Here is a 20,974-nt window from a genome sequence, read left to right on the forward strand (position 1 = left end):
ATACAAAACCAAACCAAACATCTAAAATAGAATACTGCAAATTGTTCTAAGTTAAATGACTTCAAAGAATGACAATGTAATAATGTAATAAAGCACAACCTTATCTTGGTAAATTATTCTTTACTAAGTACTTTAAAATGCTAGAACCTTAAACAACTCAGTAAATTTAGCTACAGACATGACAGGAAGGTAAATAGCATTGAGTATAATTTATACAATGATACATATTTTAATTACTCACCCTAGACCCCAGATTCTTAGGGAATAAGCATCCCTATTCCAACCATTGTAACTACTGAAAGAAGAAAAAATACATAAGTTGTAGACAGTTATTTTCTATTACTGGACATGTTCAGAAAACAATCTCTTTGTAGCAATTTAAAAGATAAGTTTAGTTGACTGACTTCATCTAGCATCTCTTTTCTCAGATATACCTAGCTGCAAATACTACTTACATGGCTTTCCAAATATATTTTTCTCTAGTCTCGATGTCTTTTTGTACTCTAGACAGACCTGAATGTTTAGCCGCCTGCTGGACATCTCCTATAGATCTGTGGTAATGGCAAAACTCAAAATCTCCAGGGCTTTACTTTCTGAACCTTTATTCCAGTTATTACTGTCTATCAAATTCCTACCCACTTTTTAAGACCCATGAGGACTAGTGGAAAGAATGTGAGCAAAAACCCTCTGGTAGAATACCTGAAACCAAATAGGGGCTTAATAAGTGTTCTTCCTCTCCTCATTTTCTTTACAAGATTGTCAGCTTCATGATCAGTGGGACTATTCAATTCACTTTTCATCTTGTAAATTTCTCATTAGCACACTATCTTAAACATGGTGGGCTCCCAAAAATACTGGTGGTTTAACTTTTATTTAGTTAGGATAACTTTTAAATTTTAACTGTATAAATAAATGATTATATAAACATCTTCAAATTTTAGAGAACACTTACTGATATTGATAAGCTTTATTTGATTTTGGGGGAAAAAATCTTATCTCAGGGTATCTCCGAACATTTTCTTGGGAACAAAAAGAGTGATATTGTTGGCAGTTTATACTGCCCACATTGATAAGTCCAGTTAATGTCTATAAAAGAAAAAAAGATCAAAGTAATTAGAATAAAATTACTATAACTATTTTATATATGTTTACAATAGAGAAATAGTCACTGTGAGATGATTACTATATTATTTATCAGTGATTTTCACCAAAAAAAAATGGGTAAGGGCTTAAAACATAACAGAACATTTATAGTAATGCACTGGAAATCTAATTTTGTAGTCAAGAACTTATTACAATTATTGCAGATTAAATAATTGATTTTGTTCATCTATGACATGGGGAAAATTGTGTGGTTATAAAATTCAAAGTGTTAGAAACCAAGAACTAATGAAGTTCTTTGCAATGGTATTTCAAAGAGTTACTTTTTCAAATGCAGCCATGGGTCACAGCATACTGAGTCACGCCCAAATTTAAAAATTTTATTGAAAAGAGCAGAAAATTATATTATTATGAATTTAAGATACTAAATAATTTTAACTCTTAGGTTTATTATTTATCTTAGAAATAAATACAAAATAGTAATTTCATTTTCCATTCTGGTATTTAAATAATTTGTTCCTGATCCTTCATGATTTATACTGCTCTGTAGGAAATTTAAAAATCTGTTTCATTGATCAAGGCCATTTTTTTCTTACTTTAAAGTCTCACAATATTGTGAAGAAACTGTATCCTTAAGCTCTAAAAATGAAGACGTAGAAAAAATGTTAATAGGAAATAAAGGAGATCTTTGTGTTGATGCTGGCAGAAATTTGGTCAAATATACACCAAGTGACATAGAAAAAAGGGTAATTATTCTATACTATTCATATACCAGACAGAAGCAGAGTTGAAATCTAATTGGTATATAAAAAGTGATCAGAACTTTTATTAAGTGATAATCTAGAGGCGGGTTCACTCAGTTTCAAAATAATTGTTAAATAAACATTCTTAGTAAATGTTAAGATTTACAATAAACTATTTTACTACACCCGGGCCATTCTTTTCCATTCTGGCATTAAGACTTGACACGGATGACACCATGGAGAATAGAAATCAACCATCCAGACTTCGTCATGTTTTCTTTGTTTAACTAGTTCATTGAAAGTGGTGGGTGTCAAGGAGATCACTGAAGGATTCATAAGATCCTAAAGAGAATACAACGTTCATTGTAACAGATATAAAAAGGAGTAGTTCATATATTCTTGGCAAATTGTTGGTATATGTCATTTAGAAAGGTTCCTGTTTCTGAATAATCAAAAGATACATTAGGATATATAAAGAGAATCTATAGTGAATTATTTTAAAAAGAAATGATCCATAATTTATTTTTTAAGTTTGGATTTTGCCAATCAGTCTTATTAAATCAAGGTATACTTTCTTATTTTATACATCACTAAAATCATCTTAGGTAGAGAAAAGAGGCAACTTTAATTAAGGATAGACGTAGATGAGGCAAGAGTTCCAAGAGCTGCCCAGATGTCTACACAGGCCATATAGTTCAATAATTGGTTTGGAAATGACCCTTTAATTATTTATGGAAAGCCTACTATTCTATTTTTCTGACATTCCGACGAGATACTGCACAACCTCAGATCACTTGCTCCAAATACTGTTTTAACAGAGCTTCAGTCTATCATGATTGGGTAATACTAATGAAGATGTTCGCTTCCCTGGGGAAACAATTAAAAACAACACAAAACAAAACACTATTACTTTGGAGGAGGAGGGAGAGATGAGCAGGACAGAAAGTAGAATGGTCACTGCACGGATAATAAGCTAGAATTGTTCATTTCTTTCTTAGGAGTTTCCCTGTAACTATTTTAGTCAATTAAGACCATTAGTGAGAAAAAAGGAGATGTTGTAGATGTAGAGCAGTTCTGGGCTAATAACACAGCAGGCTCGGCATAAGCTGCCTGGGCTTGAAGAAGCCCTCCATTGGTGGTTGGGGTAAGACTGTCCTTAGCCACATATTTTTTGGAATTATACAAGAATGGGGCTCACTGCTGTCTCATCTATATGAGACTGAAAAGAAATAATCTGTGGTAATTCTACCTGAGAAAACAGGGAAAGGGGGTGACAAGGCTTTATGTAAAAGTTACAATTTCATGTGTTAATAAATGTGTCCATAAGTACAAAGCACTATACTAGGTAACAAACAAAACATATACTTGCTATAAACTCTGAAAATAAGTCTATAATATTTAAAAGAATAGAAAATTTAACAAATTAATGTTGTCAGAAAATGTTTTGGCATAAAAAGAACAAATCCTATTATTAAACATTATCAAATATTCATACAAAGTGTAAACATACATGGAAGGATTTATAGCCACAGGCTATAACTTAAAATACCTCTACGAACTCCAAGATCTGTTCAGCAGAGTGATGTCCTTCATATTCATGAATGTTGGACTGGTTGAATACCACTGTTGTTGGATAAGCCTGAATGTTATACTGTTAGGAATAAGAATACAAATTAAACAAAGATTTTATACACTTTACCCAATTGTTTCAAATTCATAACCAGCTTGCCTTTATTTAAGTAACAACAACAAGATTTTAAAAACTCATTGCTAAACTGCTGGTGACTGAAAAATTTTAGCCTGGCCAGATTTAGCAAAGGAAATAGATTTATTGTTGTACTCCTGAGTATCTGATCCTTATTTATAGTTACTCCATTAGCCATAAAATCCACAGGCACTGAAACACTGAGAAGTGAGTATGGGTAATTATTAGCTTGGTCCTCTTCTGCTCTCCTGAACCAAGGTGTATGAGGATGTAAAGAGCAGACTAATCTCTAGCTTGAGTGGTTTTTTTTTAATACCATAATAAACACTCCAATTTGTTTAGAAGTAGAAGAAAAATCAAGGAAATAATAATAGCAAGAATAAGGAAATAAATTAATAATTCATGTGTATAGAACCATATTTTAGGTTAAAGAATTATGAATCATGCCCTAAAAATGAGGTTACTTTTTATTCTTTGATCAATTCAGCTTTTATGGTAAAAAATACTATAATTTCCTCCTCAGAATTAGTATGAACACTAATCCAGGAAGCACTTCTCTAAAGTTTTTCTTATTTATTTTTTTAAAAAGTTATAAAGAGATCCCTATCTGTGGATTTGCTGTAGCTGAACTTTGTATCCTCAAAGTTGAAAAGCACTCATTAGCAAATTGGAATCTTTGACTAGGATTCAAAAATAATTTTAGAAAAAACAATGGAAACATTTATCAAACTTTCATAAATGAGCACAAATAACCCATTAGATGAACAAAACAATAATTTTATCTAACATTTGACAAGTCCTTATTATGTGCTGAGCACCTTTTTAGCAGTGACACATGGAGTTTCTCATCTGTTCCTCACAACAATTCTATTCAGAAGCTAAAATTACTGTCAACTTTATAGATGAGGAAACTGAGGTACTGAGAGGCGAACTGACTTGGTCAAGTTAACCAATTATTGAGTAGTGAATCCTGACCTCTATTCCAGGTGAATTTGATGCAATAGTTTTAAATCTTTAAACTCTGCTTAATTATCTATAGGATATTTAAAAGTTGAGATTAAAAGTAGAAAAACTACAGGAATTCAAATTAATTAGTTTATCACAATATTTTATCTTTGCTTAGCACCTTTTTAAAGTTGCATACAAGGCATTCAAAAGAAAGGCCTTATTTATTTCATTTTTAAAACGTATTTTAATGAAATTTCAAACATAATGAAAAGAGAATAATCTAACAAACACTCACATATACCTCTGCTACATTTAAAGATGATTAACTTTTCTGCCATTCTGGCAGACTGTTGAAAGTTCTTTCTTGATCCCATTTCCTTTCCTCCCTGACACCAGGAAAGAGCACGTATCCAATCCATTGATGTTTTACACTTTGGCTACATGCATATGTATCCCTAAGCAGTACACTGTAATGTTTCAGCACTTATAAATAAACTTTCTATAATTTCATCATACTCTATACTATTCTGCAACCTGCTTTTTCCATTATATTCTTGAGATTTACCCATGCTGGTAAAGACAGATCTAGTTTTAAGTCCTCTATGGTTATTCCACTCTGTGACTGGATAATTAATTTATTCATGTACTTGCTACTGTCAGCTAAACTTAAAAAAAAATTTGATGGATGGGGTGTATGACTATTGCTATAATTTGTACTTTCTTGATGACTAGTGAAGTCGAACATTTTCCATATTTATTGAATTTCCTCCTTTACAAAATTTCTGTACACTTTCTCATTTTTCTTCTATTAAAAAAAATTGATTTGTAGTCTTTAAATATTCTGGACAGTAAGGTTTTGTCAGTTATATGTGCTGCAAATATTTCCTCACTCTGTTGTTTGCTTTGACTTTATAGTCTCTTTCTTCGAAAATAGTTTTAAACATTTAACGTAGCCAAATTCATTCCCATTCATAATTTTTATCCTTAGTGTATGTGTGCCTACACAGGCATGCATGTCTGTGTGGAATGAAATTATTCCTCACACAGATGCATAAAGATTTCACCCTACATTTACTTCTATTATGCTTGCCTTTTTTTTTTTTTTTTTTTTGTGGTGTGTGGGCCTCTCACTGTTGTGGCCTCTCCCGTTGCAGAGCACAGGTTCCGGACGCGCAGGCTCAGCAGCCATGGCTCATGGGCCCAGCCGCTCCGCGGCATGTGGGATCTTCCTGGACCGGGGCACAAACCCGTGTCCCCTGCATTCGGCAGGTGGACTCTCAACCACTGCGCCACCAGGGAAGCCCTCTATTATGTTTTTAAAACACATTCTTTTTTAAAAAAAAATTGAGGTATAGTTTACAATAGTTAGTTTCAATTGTACAGCAAAATGATTCAGTTTTACATATATATATTTCAGATTATTTTCCACTAGAGCTTATTACAAGATATTGAATATAATTCTCTGTGCTATACAGTAAGTCTTTGTTGCTTATCTGTTTTATGTATAGTAGTGTGTATCTGTTAATCCCATACCCCTATCTGTCCCCCTTGCAAGCTTTGGTAACGGTAAGTTTCTGTGAGCCTGTTTCTGTTTTGTGTATATACATTTGTATTTTTTTAGATTCCACATGTAGGTGATTTCACATAATATTTGGCTTTCTCTGTCTGACTGACTTCACTAAGTATAATACTCTCTAGGTCCATCCATGTTGCTGAAAATGGCAATATTTCATTCTTTTTAATGGCTGAGTAATATTATACACACACACACACACACGTATCTTCTTAAGCCAACTGTCTGTTGATGGGCACTTGGGTTGTTTCCATGTCTTGGCTATTGTAAATAGTGCTGCTGTGAACACCAGGGTGCACAAATCTCCTCAAATTAGTTTTTGCTTTTTCTGGATATATATCCAGGAGTGGGGTTGCTGGATCATATGGCAGCTCTATTTTTAGTTTAAGGAAACTTCATACTGTTTTCCATAGTGGCTGCACCAATTTATATTCTCACCAACAGTGTACGAGGGTTTCCTTTTCTCCACACCCTCTCCAGCATTTATTATTGTTTGTAGACTTTTTGATGACAGCTATTTTGACTGGTATGAGGTGATACCTCATTGTGGTTTTAATTTCTCTAATAGTTAGTGAGTTGAGCATCTTTTCATATGCCTGTTGGCCATCTGTATATCTTCATCATAATAATTACTTAAAATCATCAGATATCCAGTGTTCAAGTTTCCCCAGTTATCTCTATTGTTTTTTTCTGGAGTTTATTTGAACTGCATCCACACAAGGCCTAGACACTGCATTTGAATGATATGTCTTGTAAGTCTTTTTCATCTCTTTTTTCCTTCTTTCAATGTATATATCCAATAAACTGGTGTTTGTCCTGTAAAGTTCTCTACATGCTGGGACTTGAAGATTGTATGTACCTGGTGTCACTTGACATGTTCCTCTGTCATTGGATTTCCTATACACTGATATCTGGAGGCTTGATTTAGGTTTTTTTCCCCCCAAGGATATTTTATAATTTCTAGTTCTTCCTAAACTGAAGAGTATTTATTAACCTAAGAAAATATGTTGTATGTAAACAAAAGTTAAGAAGCTTGTTTAATTTCTATTAACTACACTTAAAAGACAAAGAATAAAAACTATAGACCACCAAAAGGTAATATTAAGTTAAAAAAAATCTTAAATAATTGAAAAATCAAATAATCATGTATTTTATCAAGTTAACTAAATATTTTTCTGAGTTTCATAAATAAGACCCTGTCTACATTGAACCACATATTATCTATTTACATTTACTCCAATCATAATTTTATATCATTTTGTTGAAGTTATTTCTTTAAATAATTTGTTACTACTCTAAATGTTAGATGTACATTTGAAAGTTATTTTATTGCTTTAACATTAGGCTGCCAAAACATTTTACAAAAACATTAATTAGAATAAATTTTTTGTACTTTGCCTTACCATGTTACAGAGTCCCTCGTGAACTGTACAATCTAATGTACCAAACTTCAGCTGACCGTAAAGATGCTTTGATGCTTTTCGTAACTCTGGCAATAAAGCTCGACATGGTGGACACCACTATGAAAGAAAAAATATTCATAAGCACTGAGCCAAATGAAACAAAAAAACACCATTTTTACAACAAGCAAATTCTAAGTAAGACAAACCATACTTAGTTACAAATCTTATGCATTTATATTCTCAGTCCTTGGAGGGGAGGGGCAAGTATATCAGCCTTTCCTAGAATATGTGGCAGTGGCCAAACTGAGTAACATGATTCTAATATTCATGGTTCAAGGTTACCCAGAAAATGTTTTTTTGCTGCGACAAGAGAAAATGACAATATCGAAATTTGACAGATAAACATAACTTACAGGGGCAAAAAAATCAACTAGCCATGGTTCTTTGTCATTGGCAGGAAAATTTTGAGGTCCCAGTGTGGTAACATGAGAATTAACACTTTCTTTGGCAAAGGCAAGTATATCATAAAGAATCTTCTTTCCTTTGAAACAGAGAAAGAGAAAAATTAAAATCTACATTCTGTCTTTTTATCCATAGAAACATTTCAAAGCTTTTGTACTTGAAATATTAAAGAGAAGATAAACTTATTAACAAATTGATTTTGTTGAGGTTTTAGTGTTATGTATACTATATACACATAGGTTTGCTCTGCCAGGAGAAACCTTTCCTTTACTCTGTTTCTTAGAGGATGAGATAAAATGTCAAGATCTCTTTGAAAAGTTCCTTCATCCTCAGAGGCAGAATAATTTCCTTGCAGTGTCGAGTTCTTTTTGCTTACCTGAACTACTGTTACAGCCTCTTAAATCTGTTTCTTCAACCTAGACTTCTCTTATGAATTCAAAACCTGTATTACCAACTGCCCAGTGGAAATATTTACTGATGTCATATAAACATTTTAAACAAAATATATCCAAATTGATGTTGAGCTATTTTCCCCTAAACTTGCTCCTTTTCTCACCTTCCCTACCTTGGCAATGGCATAATCATCCACTAGGTGCCTAAATAAGATGTTCCGGAGTTATTCTTGCCTTCTTTCTTTGTATCATAGCTCCATCTCCTACCATCTCCAACCCCAATTTAGGCTACTGCCTAAATTCAGTCTGACCTACTGAAATAACCAAGCTGGTCTTTCTGTTCTGCTTTCCTTAACTAATTCATTTTCTACATTGCTACCATTGGCAAGTTACAAAAACATTCATCTGATCATGTTGTCCCCTTGCTTAAAGACCACTGCCTAAAGAATATACTCCTTAGGGCTTCCCTGGTGGCGCAGTTGTTGAGAGTCCACCTGCCGATGCAGGGGACACGGGTTCGTGCCCCAGTCCGGGAAGATCCCACATGCCGCGGAGCGGCTAGGCCCGTGAGCCATGGCCGCTGAGCCTGTGCATCCGGAGCCTGTGCTCCGCAACGGGAGAGGCCACAGCAGTGAGAGGCCCGAGTACCACAAAAAAAAAAAAAAAAAAAAAAAAAAAAAAAATATATATATATATATATGATATACTCCTTGGCTTGGCAAATAATAGCTTTCTTAGGACCAGCACATAGTCCATTTTCCCATGTGCCCTCTGATTTATTCACTCGATAGTCAATATTAAGTCAAGCACCTATTATGTGTCAGGTCCTGTTTTAAATGCCATAGTGCATGCAAAATTAAAAAAGATACAGACCTTCTCCTTAAGGAGTTCACAGGCCAGTAGAAGAGAGAGATTTTCATAAATATTTAAATAGAGTGAAAAATGACACCACATTCTCCTGCTTTTTTCTCACTCTTTAGCTGCTGCTGCTTGAATTGCTTCATGAATTCTATCTTTGACAGTCCCTTAAAAGTGACCCACAGGGCCCTGATTTTGTCTCTCTATGCACTTTTGACAAGCTTATACTCACCCAATGCTTCAATTACCATTGATATGATGATCATTTGTACCTACAGCTTTAGCCCAAACTCTTCTCCTAAGGACCAGGCCTATATTCAACTGTGAACTGGGGGTGTCTACTCCATGGCACCTCCTCCCCCAGGGTTCTCTTCCTCACGGAATGGTGCAATCAGTCACTCAGCTGCCAATTCACCAAGTCAGAAGTTTGGGTTTCCTTTTCTTATTCCCCTACATCTAAAATCTAAACACAATCATTGGGGCTTCCCTGGTGGCACAGTGGTTGAGAATCCGCCTCCCAATGCAGGGGACACAGGTTCAATCCCTGGTCCAGGAAGATCCCACATGCTGTGGAGCAACTAAGCCCGTGCGCCACAACTACTGAGCCTGTGCTCTAGAGCCCGTGAGCCACAACTACTGAAGCCTGCACGCCCTAGATCCGGTGCTCCACAACAAGAGAAGCCACTGTAATGAGAAGCCCATGCACTGCAATGAAGAGTAGTCCCCGCTCACCGCAACTAGAGAAAGACTGCACACAGCAACAAAGACCCAATGCAGCCAAAAAAAAAAACACCCCCCCCACAAAACCAAAACACCCCCCCAAAACCCCCCACAATCATCAAGTTATACTGATTTGTATTCTTGGTATTTAAAAACTCTGTCCACTTCTTTTCATCCACATTACCACTATTTAGATAAGGTAGCCATCTCCTCTTACATAAATGACTGCATCAGACTTCTACCTGCTCTCCTTTCGTCCAATTTTTGTTTCTATCCATTCTAGGCAGCCAGTCGCCTTTCTAAAATGTAGAACTAGTTGAATCATATCTCTGCTTAAATCCATGAATCCCTCTGCTTTGCCTCCAGGATAGAGTCCAAATTACTTTACCTGACAGAGGAAACACATAATTTGGACCCCTGGTGCCCTCTCAAGCCTCAAGTCTCATTCCTTTCCACACTCAACATTCCAGTTATCCTGAAATTCTTGCTTTCTAAGAATGAATGAGGTACCCTTTTATTTCAGAATCCATGAATACATTTGCTGGTTCCTGGGGTTGGAATGTGTTTAACACCTCTTTATTTGTATAACCATTACTTCTACTTTAGATCTCAATGAAGAGCTTGCTTTCTCTAACCTCAGAAAATTATTCCATCTATATGTTCTGCCTAAGTGCAACCCATACTTCTCTCTTATGGTAGTCAGTCTCCAAGATAGCCCCCAATGATCCCTACCTCAGGTACTCATACCATTGCTGTACCAGGGTTGGTGGATGTGACCAATAAGATATGGTGGATGTGACCAATAGGATATGGTGGATGTGACGGTTTATATTATCTGAGATCAGATTATCATTGCTTGTGTGTGTGTGTGTGTCTCTCTCTCTCTCATAAGTCATTCTGAGAGGAGTAGCCATACAGAGAGGCCCACCTGGTAAGGAACTGAGGCCTCCTGACTATGCCATGAGTCAGCTCGGAACCAAATCTGCCAGCCTCAGTCTAACCTTCAGATGGCTGTAGTCCTTACCCACCCTGACTGCAACCTCATGAGAAAACCTGAGCCAGAACCACTCAGCTAAGCTGTTCTCAGAATCCTGAACACCAAAAACAGTGTGAGTTAATAAATGTTTGTTGTTTTAAGCTGCTAAGTTTTGGGGTAATTTATTACTCAGAAATAGATAATACTCCTCACTTCAGACATTTTAAAAGTTGACCATCTACTTGTCTGTTTTCTCTACTAGTTCATAATGTTCATAATAAACACCTATTTAAATCCAATACTCAACACCTATTTAAATACAAAGAAATAATACAAGTTACACTATAAAGTTAGTGACAAAATACAAAAGGAAGTACTTGGGTATTCATGGTATATTACAGGGAGAAAATGCTTTATGCAAAGTTTTGAAGGGTGACTGGGAGTTTGCTAAATATTTTGAGGGGCAGGAAGAAATGATTACAATGCAGGAGCAAGAAAAAAATCTTGTGTAAAGGCATAGGAGTGAAAGAACATTTTCAGTGATCTACAAGTAGCGGAGCTAATATTATTTGGAGGGGCAGAGGTGGGAGATGAGGCTGGAAAAACAGGCAGAGGCAGAGAGTGAATGTACCCTATTAATTTGACAACTGTTTACTGAGCTACTACGCACCAGCATCCTAAGTGCTGGAAATACAGTGGTGAGCAAGACAAAGTCATTGCTCCTATGCTAAGGAATCTGAAGTTTATTCTAAAAGAGATCAGGAGATTCAAGGCAAAAAAGTGACATGTGAATGTTCTAGGTATTCTAGGGTAATAAATCTGCAGATAAAACAAGTAATTAATTGTAAAGAGAAAATGCTATGAGACAATTATATTGGAGAATATTAAAGAAGATGAAGGAGATGATGGACCTGAAATAAGGCAGCGAGGGGGAATCTGAGAAATATTTCAGAGGAACAGAACTCCATTATTAAAACTTGGGTCATTTCCAGCACTTTCAGGAGGTGGCATAGTTTAGCGTGGCTATAAGCATAGGCTTTGGAGTCAGACACACTTGGATACAAAATCTACCTTGACCAATTACTGGTTGTCATGGGCAAGTTACTTTATCTTTCTGAGCCTCAGTTTTCTCCCTTGCTGGGTTGTTGTGAAGATAAAGATGGATATGCACAATATGCAAATTCTTTTAGAAAAACATCTCATTTATAAAAAGTACTGAATAAACAGTAGTTACTGTTAAGTTTATCTTGTCAAGTCTTTGCTCACAGAATTCCTTCAGTCTACAGGGCCTCACTTGTTTTTCTCTTATTTGCTTTGGGAAATTGAGTATTCAAATGTCATTTTAATTCAAAGATCACCTCCTGACCTATACTATGCAAAAGTCTCTTTATTTAATCTTATAATTTATACATAATGACTACTACAATGTTTTTCATATTTTCTTATAAATCTCCCTCCTCTCACCCACCACTAGATGATATTTTAAGCTTCTTGAGAGCACAGTCCATGTCTTATAATTTTGCATTCCTGACACCTAAAAGAGTGCTTGTCTTGTAACAGGCATAGTTATCAATATCTGTTATTTACTAACTGTGTTATAGTCAGTAGTTTATGTCTCTCTTTTGCTACATTTGACCTTTTTTAGGACAGGGACAATGATGTATTCCAAACCCTAGGAATTGGAACTGTACTTTCAGGATGCAGGGCTAAAGTCCCAAACAAGGTGAAATGCAGAAATATAAATTCAAGAGAGATAACAAAGCAGTTAATGGAGATGTCTGGTCATCTAGTGTTTGAAAAATCCAAAACAATATCTAGAAATTGCCCCTAATGATTGAGATGCTACATTTGGCATACTGAAATGGAAACTAGGTGTTTCTTATTTTTGTCAACAAGACAAACCCTGAAATTCCTTACTAGCCTGACAAGTCATCAGAGCTCTTACTGAAACAGTGATCAAAATATTGGGGAGAAAAAAGGGATTTATTTTAAACAGTAAAGAAGATAAAACAACTATATTTAATTCAAAATATCTTTCCCCACAAGAAACAAATTTACTAATAAGTGAGAACAAAGTTATTTTTCATAATCATGTCCATATAAAACAAGGTTAAAAAGTAGAATTAAGAATTACTATTTGAAAATTGAGAAATTTTTATCACTTTTTCCCTTCTTACCATGATGAATTTCAAATTCCTTAGTTCCTTGTCCTTTAAATACTGCTAGACATGGCTGAAAAACATAGAGATTACTACAGATGTCTGGTGCAGAGGAACAGTCAAACTTGCCAACCTAAAGTATAAAGAGAAGGTTTAGTCCGTTGAAAATAAAATCTTACCCATTCAGTTAAATATTCATAAGGATAATCCAAAAATGACATTGCTATAACAACGCAGCTTCTAAACAGAAGTTAATGGACCATGAAAGTAAGTGACAGAACTAATTAATTTACATTTAATACTGAAACTAAATTTAGTTATAAAAAAAAAATGCCTCCTAGAGATTTCAAGAACCTGAGAGGAAATTTCCAAGAAAATATTAAGTTGTTTAAGAAACCACCCTTCTAAAAATGTAGAGAATATTTATATAATTGTGGGGTGGGGGAAAGAGAGAATGTCTTAAGAGAGACCCTACAAGCAGAAATAATAAAGAAAAAGGTTCACATTTTCATATGGTATGGAAAAAAAAATCCAGTGGGCAAATGATAAACCAAATATTTGTAGCATTTAAGACAAAGGATCTATTAAGAAATAAAAATATGAACATCCTATCAGGAGAAAGAAAATGGGCCAGAGACATACATGGAAAATAAAGTAGAAAGCAAATAAATGAAAATGAGTATTATTAACAAATCACTTTTGGCCTATCAGGACAGTGCTAATTATAAAGAATGATAATACCAGGGCTGGCACTGGTATAGAGAAATGGCCACTTACATGCTGTCAGTAAGAATATAAACTGATATAAACTTCCTGGAAGACTCTGGTAATGAGGATAAAAAACTTTGAAAAAATATATAACCTTGGTTCAAAAAATTCCTCATACTGCATTTTTGCAGTATATTTTTTTGATATAAAAATGGAAACAAAGTCACCAGTAAAAGAGGATTTGTCAAACAATCATGGTGTAACCATACAGTGAAATACTGCTTGGTCTTTAGGACGATGACTGATACATTTACATACACACACACACATATATACGTATATATTACACTGGTATGTGGAAAAATTTATATCACTAAATGGAAAATTTTACGAAAGAGAATTTAGTGAATCTAATTTGATTAAAAAGCATACATATAAATTTACATGTATGTCTATTACAATGGCCATTACAATATGCATATATGTGCACACACATACATATGCCCACACTTAAAAAGCTTGAAAGTAAATTTGAAAGCTTGAAAGTAAATAACAGTAAATTCTTAGTAGGTTTATTAACAGTGGAGAAAATGCGGATAATTTTTAGGCATCTACTTTAGTTCATTTTAGTGCTTATTTATATATGCTAATTTAAAATAATGAATATGAAATTACTTAAAGAAATAAGAATTTAAAAAAGGGAAAGATATCCTATTCTATAGTATGCATTCCAGAAAAACTATCATACAGATTTATCACATACCAACTACCCAAAAGAAATGAAGGTTAACCTTTTTCGGATATCATTTTAACTTTTAATACAAAAAAGAAAACGCAACAGAAGAACAAAGGCATTTAGGGGTTTCTTAACCTAGAATTTCAAACAAACATTTTTATGTTATTTAAAACATAACTTTATGTACTAAATTAGGAAGAGAGCACGTAAGCAGAAGGCTAGGCAGAATACACTTTTCTTACTTGAATATGTTCATTTTTAAGTAGAGTTTTTAGCTTCTTCAACTCAGGATCATTTGAATTTTCATTTTTTCCAAAATGAAAAAATAAGAGCCACCGATGATGAGCCAAACGATCCTTAAAAGTGATTAAAGAAGAAAGTGATAAAGGAAAAGAAACATAAGAGATGGGAAATCCTAAGAGTTCTATCAATAATTCCTATTTCTTTGACTTAATTTTAACTATCCTACCCATTACTTCAAAATATTGTCTAAAATTCAGACCCAGTCATATTCTTATTTTGTAGTTTATTTGTAATAATGTTACATAAATCAATTATATAATATTACACAAAGAAAAGAGTCACTAAATCATAAAATCTTAAAGACGATGACCGTGCCAGGAAAAAGTATGATTTCAACAACACAGAGCCAAAAAGCTGAAAGGTGGGGAAGTCAGATTTCTTCAGGTTTAACAAAAAGTTTGGTAGGGATATAGACTTAGAACACTCTGGGATCAAAAAGTAGAAAAAATAATTGATTCTATTACAAACTGAATATTTCTAAAGTTGCTTCTTAATTCTCAGTAAACAATACAGACAGTTCTCTAAGTGAGAACAAAGAGTTCCAGATCAGATCCAAAGTTGCTTTGTGATCAAAATCTTGCCTTTTCTGGTGCACCTCCTGCAGCCTACCTTCAGGACTAGTTAGGTTTCCAAAACTACAGATCCACACTGAAGCTGCAACGCCAGCAACCCTGGCATTAGAGTTCAACCTAGAACCAACTGATATATATATAAGTCCTTTGAAACTGCTACTTCTTCTCCAAAATGAATATAACAAACGCTGATTTTAAAATGTTAAGTTCTGAAATTTTACCAACATTTAATACTATTTATTATTAAAAAAATATTACCTCTAGTGTGTTTGCCGAAAGTAGTTCAAAATCTGGAAGGTTATGCATTATTTCCAAATATATTTCTTTAGCATCCAATGAATTAAGAAACTAGAAGTAAGAGAATCGTAATCTTTTTAATCAACGTTCACTTATTTTAGTATCTTAGTTTTTCAGTTTTCAGAGAAAGAACTTTTAAGGAAAAAAATCATAGAATTTACACAGTTTTTAAGCTAATTATCCTAAATGTTGTCCTTTTCCAAAAAAAAGAAAACGACAGTATATCATATTGTGGCAATTATTAAACTGGGTTGTTTCTTTAAAAAACAGTGATGTAAAACAAATTTCATTATTAGGTGTTTCATTACCTGGAATTTTCTATTAACTATGCTGCATATTCTATGATAATCCTCAAAATAACCTGGAGTGACCTCTGGCTCACTGGGAAAAAGCTATGTATGGTATGTTCAGTTTAATTTTAATGCTAACATGTTTTACAGAATATGCCAATGCTTTATGAATTCTTGTTAAAACACTAGAATATTTGGTGATCTAAGATGTTCATACCCCAATCAATAATTAATAGGAATTAAGAAAAACTTATTGGAAAACTGGAATGGACTTTATTATAGAGATTTTTAGAAATAATGTACCAGAACCAAACCACTTAGGAGTTTTACAGAGTAAAATGTATATATATAAAAGATATATATATATATATATATTTTTTTTTATTTATTTTTTTTTTGCAGTATGCAGGCCTCTCACTGTTGTGGCCTTTCCTGTTGTGGAGTACAGGCTCCGGATGCACAGGCTCAGTGGCCATGGCTCACGGGCCCAGCCGCTCCGCAGCATGTGGGATCTTCCCGGACCGGGACACGAACCCGCGTCCCCTGCATCGGCAGGCAGACTCTCAACCACTGCGCCACCAGGGAAGCCCAAAAGATATATTTTAAATTAAATATATTTTAGATCTAGGTCTCTTATTTAAAACAAAACAACTGAAATAGACACATCTCGATTCTAACAAACCTTCTTTATTTCTGTCCATATTTTATCCTCAGCATATTTTTCTCATAGAACTCTCTTTGCTCTTCTAATTCTCATGGAAGCAGCTGCTATTACAGAGTGCAGCAATAGTTACATCAAGAAAATGTATACAGGGGTTGATGAAACAGTTTATTGTATATCTTTAATTATAATAAACTATTTGAAATTCATATATTACTTGAAAGATCTAAAACTCCATTAAAAACTTGTAGAAACTACCACTGTATTCACAGTTTAATTGTGTTTCACATGAGAATAATCAATAGAAACAATATCTATAACGTAAGTACAGAAAACTCAATTTTCAGCTTAAAAAAAAATCTATAGCATATTCTCAAAAAATCTATGAAATAACTTGTTACCAAAGGGCTTAAAAGGCCAAAACAGAAGACTTTCATGTCTCAGTACTATAAGCTCATTCACTTTAGTCACATTCATGAAAATTTTACTAAAAATACTCCCATAACAGCTTATATAAATATGTAAGTTACAAATCCAGTAGAACCTCTTATAAACCTGTTTTAGAGTAAAATTTGGCAGTTACATCTAGAAGGGTACTGTACAGCCTCTGAATTTCACCTGCCAGACATATTTAGCTGGCATAGTGTTTTACATTTTTTAAAACTTGAATGCTTTTAGGAGGGACAGGGACTGCTAATTCGTCACTCTGTGTTGTCACATTTCTAATATCACTCATTTATGTTTCCTAAGATCATATCTGAGCTTGCTGTTTTATATCAAAAATTAAAATATAGAAAAGAAAACTAAAGGTAGTCTGTCTCATATCAGTCTGTTTTTCTTTGTGGGTTCTCTAGGGACCTATCCGATATGCCAGTATTTGTCTCAGCTCCTTGACAACTATCTTGAACCTCAGTTTCCTCATTTATAAAATTAGGAATGTGAACCACACCAGTAGATTGCCAAACTGAGTCTACACCAGAATCAAACAGGGTGCTTTAAAAAAAACAGGTACCAGATTCCATCTAAACCTACCAATGATCTATATTTTAACATTAGAAAATACACAAATAAATGGAAACCAATAAATATTCATTTAACCTAAGAATGTATTCCATACCTTTGGGTTTTTAAAACTGTAATGGTTTATGCCAGTTTAAAAATAATCCTTATAGCTTAACTTTATAAACTGAAATATTAAACAGAATCCCAGAAATTAAATATTCTAAATAATTAAGTGTCCTATAATCAGGTGATATAAACTCGTTCCTTGTTTTGCTCATTGTTTACAAAATGATGTATTTGAATAAGTGATTCATACCAAAATACCACTTTTCTCTTTGTTATTTAAAGTGGCTCCAGGAGGAAAATATGCAGTAGTACTTGTTGTAATGTCCAAACTTTTACAAAGGTTGTCCTGGGTGGCACAGTCCATCCATCCTACATTAACAAGACCATCCTAAAATGGAAAGAAACAAAACATCGTGTTGTAAGTGGAAGAAAAAGTTAAAAGGATTTATATTTAGCAAAAACACAACTTTCCTACTATTCATTAAACTTTTAAAAAGAACACTCAAAAAATGATGCAGATTTGAATAACATGATTAATAAATTTAATCTAATATATATAAAAATTACACCTTACATAGGAAACATTTTCAAGCATACACAGAACATTAACAATCTTCGTAAGTGGCAAACTCCCAACCCATGAGGCAGCTTCAATAGTGTTAAAGTATCAACAACACACAGACTGCACTCCCTGACCATAATATGATGAGACTAAATAAATAAAATAACAAAACGACAAAAAATAATGTTTAGAAATGACAAAAACACTAATATATAACTTTCTGGTTAAAGAGGAACTCTAATGGAATACTTAGAAGTGAATGATAACGAAAACACCACATGTTAAAATGTATTGAACACAGCTAATTAATTAGAAAGAAACTTACAGCTATGAATACATTTATCAGAAAACAAGAAAGATTACAAATAAGTGAGATAAATGTTTAAGAAACCACCAAAGAAAATATTTGGAATCAGTTTTTAAATGTGTTTCTTAACATGGTGATACAATTTTACAAAGTAATTGATGCTTACCAACATTCCACTTAACCTGAGACGTGTCTGTGAAGTCAAACAATCTGGTGGGGGAAAAAAGACTTATGAGGCAATTTCAGCTTAAGTCTGTACTTTCATTAGCTGTTCCCCCAAACCATCATGTTGATTCTTAGGCAATTAATTGGGCTGTGCTGGTAAATACTGAGACTTTTATTTACTAGGTAGACATAGAGGTCAATGTCTCATTCTTCTCCCTCCCGTCCCCTTTTCTCTCCCTACCCCTCCCCTCCCTCTCCTTAGTCTTTTATTCTCTCCCCTTAGTTTCTCAGGATTTCCAGCTAAAAAAAAAAGAAGGAATTCCCTCGCAAGTACCTCTTTAGGAACTTATTCTCAAATGTCTCCTCCTATCAACAGTCCCCTTTATCCAAGGGATCTCATGATTTGGGGTAATAAAATGTAATGCCTATTTGATAAATAACAGTATGTGCAGAATCCTTAAAATACAATCTTAGAATAGCTTCTTCACCATTTTTATGTAAGTCCTATAAATATGAATGCTACGACACAATGAGATAGATTTAGAAGAAAGGGAGATGCAGCATCACAGAGCTCATGGGGATAGGTAAAATCAATCTACCTATGGTAAAAGTAAAATAATGTCACAAAGCTTTAAAAGTTTTCCTTATGTGTGGAATGGAGAGAAACATGTGCATTAAGCCAAAATGAGGGAAAACCCCTCAATGACAGACTAAGTTTAAGGGTGATTTTTGCTGCAAGGCAATACATTCCTAAGATGGGCCTTACCCCATGAGGTGAGTGGCTGATTTTATCTGCAAGGCAATACCTTTCCAACACAGCAGCATAAAGGCTGAGAGGTGAAGTATGGGGAAAAGATCCATGTTGGGATTAAACATATGAAAATGCATTCATTAATTAGGATACTTTCTAACACTAGGACCAATTTTTAACCAATCTTATTGCTTGAATACAGTTTACGTTTGTGTAGGGTACTGAACTTCCAACTTAATTTACTAGGGGAAAGGGTCCTAGAAATGGAAAGTTATCATCTTCAAATATATATATATATATATATATATTTTAAGGCCGCAGCACATGACATGTGGCATCTTACTTAGTTCCCTAACCAGGGATTGAACCTGTGTCCCCTGCATTGGGAGTGTGGAGTCTTAACCACTGGACCACCAGGGAAGTCCCCCAAATATATACTTTTGTGAGGCAAACATGTACATTTTTGAAATGAATACATATGAGGGAAAGTCAGTAACTGCAAAAAATTATTATTTTGTGAGGGTTGTATCTGTTAACAACTAATTATTTTTTTGAAGTGTCAAAAACATTTATAGCTATCTGATGGTATAATTTACCATAAGTATAATTAAGCTGAAAAATTTGCCCATTGAATATAAACCATATGATACTTTAAGAAATTAATAACTGTAGAGGAGAGATCAAGATGATGGAGTAGGAAGACATGGAGCTCATCTCCTCTGACAACATACCCAAAATACATCTACATGTGGAACAATTCTCATGGAAAACTAACTGGAAAATGGCAGAACTCCTACACAACCAAGACTGCAAGAAAGATTTCCATATAACCAGGTAGGATGGAAAAGGCATAGGGTTGGGACCCCCATCTGAGATGGATCTGAAAGGAAGAGAAGGTCCCCATCGGCAGACCCTCAATGTGGGGAGCAAGTGGGTTGAACCACAGACTGGACATTCCAGTCCTGGGGTCCTGCAAGGAGGAGACAAGCGCCCTTGGCTGCCGGGAGAACTGCTGGGACAGATGAAGGGCTAGAGAAGCCTAGACTCCACTCATGAGGAGTACACGTGCTGGCTTACCAAAAATCAGGGCGGAGAGAGCTTTGCACTGGCAGCTGCCACTTGGCCACACTCCCCAATCCGAGCTGGTTGAACATCCCGGCCCCGCTCACTCCATACCACAGCCTGGTGCTAGATTTGGGCCAACCAAGCCCTGGGAGAAGACTTGGTCTAGCTATGCAGAGACAGACTGGGGTCCTGGGATGTGATCTGGGTGGAGTGGAAGTGGCCACTGTCAGCACTTGCTCAGGTAGTGTCGCAGGAGCACCCCGCAGTTTGCCTCCCAGTGGAGCCAATGCTCTGGCTCCACCCACTCCACACAGCAGCTTAGCCTTGGAGCTGGGGCAGACAGGTCTGGAAGAAGACTGCCACAGGGTCAGCCCAGTGCTCTGGTGGTAGCACAGCCACCTCAATTCCTGCAGCCACTACACCCCAACCCACAGCCCCAGCCTAGTGAA

The 20,974-nt window shown here is 35.0% G+C and overlaps 1 protein-coding gene across 2 annotated transcripts in view; it reads right to left on the reverse strand.

Annotated features, from left to right (window-relative positions):
* The window catches only part of DNAJC10 (DnaJ heat shock protein family (Hsp40) member C10), a 67,762-nt gene that overhangs the window by 15,451 nt on the left and 31,337 nt on the right, over positions 1-20,974 (reverse strand). For both annotated transcript variants that reach the window (XM_060302172.2, XM_030850339.3), the window contains 11 exons: positions 18,711-18,754; positions 17,926-18,063; positions 15,618-15,707; positions 14,727-14,840; positions 13,059-13,173; positions 7,887-8,014; positions 7,474-7,590; positions 3,394-3,495; positions 2,031-2,186; positions 953-1,086; positions 242-295 (listed from right to left, as the gene is read on the reverse strand). In XM_060302172.2, coding sequence (XP_060158155.1) covers positions 242-295; positions 953-1,086; positions 2,031-2,186; positions 3,394-3,495; positions 7,474-7,590; positions 7,887-8,014; positions 13,059-13,173; positions 14,727-14,840; positions 15,618-15,707; positions 17,926-18,063; positions 18,711-18,754 — 1,192 coding nt within the window. The remainder of the gene's footprint in view (positions 1-241; positions 296-952; positions 1,087-2,030; positions 2,187-3,393; positions 3,496-7,473; positions 7,591-7,886; positions 8,015-13,058; positions 13,174-14,726; positions 14,841-15,617; positions 15,708-17,925; positions 18,064-18,710; positions 18,755-20,974) is intronic.

Source organism: Globicephala melas, chromosome 7 (assembly GCF_963455315.2).
Source record: "Globicephala melas chromosome 7, mGloMel1.2, whole genome shotgun sequence".
Taxonomy (NCBI): Eukaryota; Metazoa; Chordata; class Mammalia; order Artiodactyla; family Delphinidae; genus Globicephala; species Globicephala melas.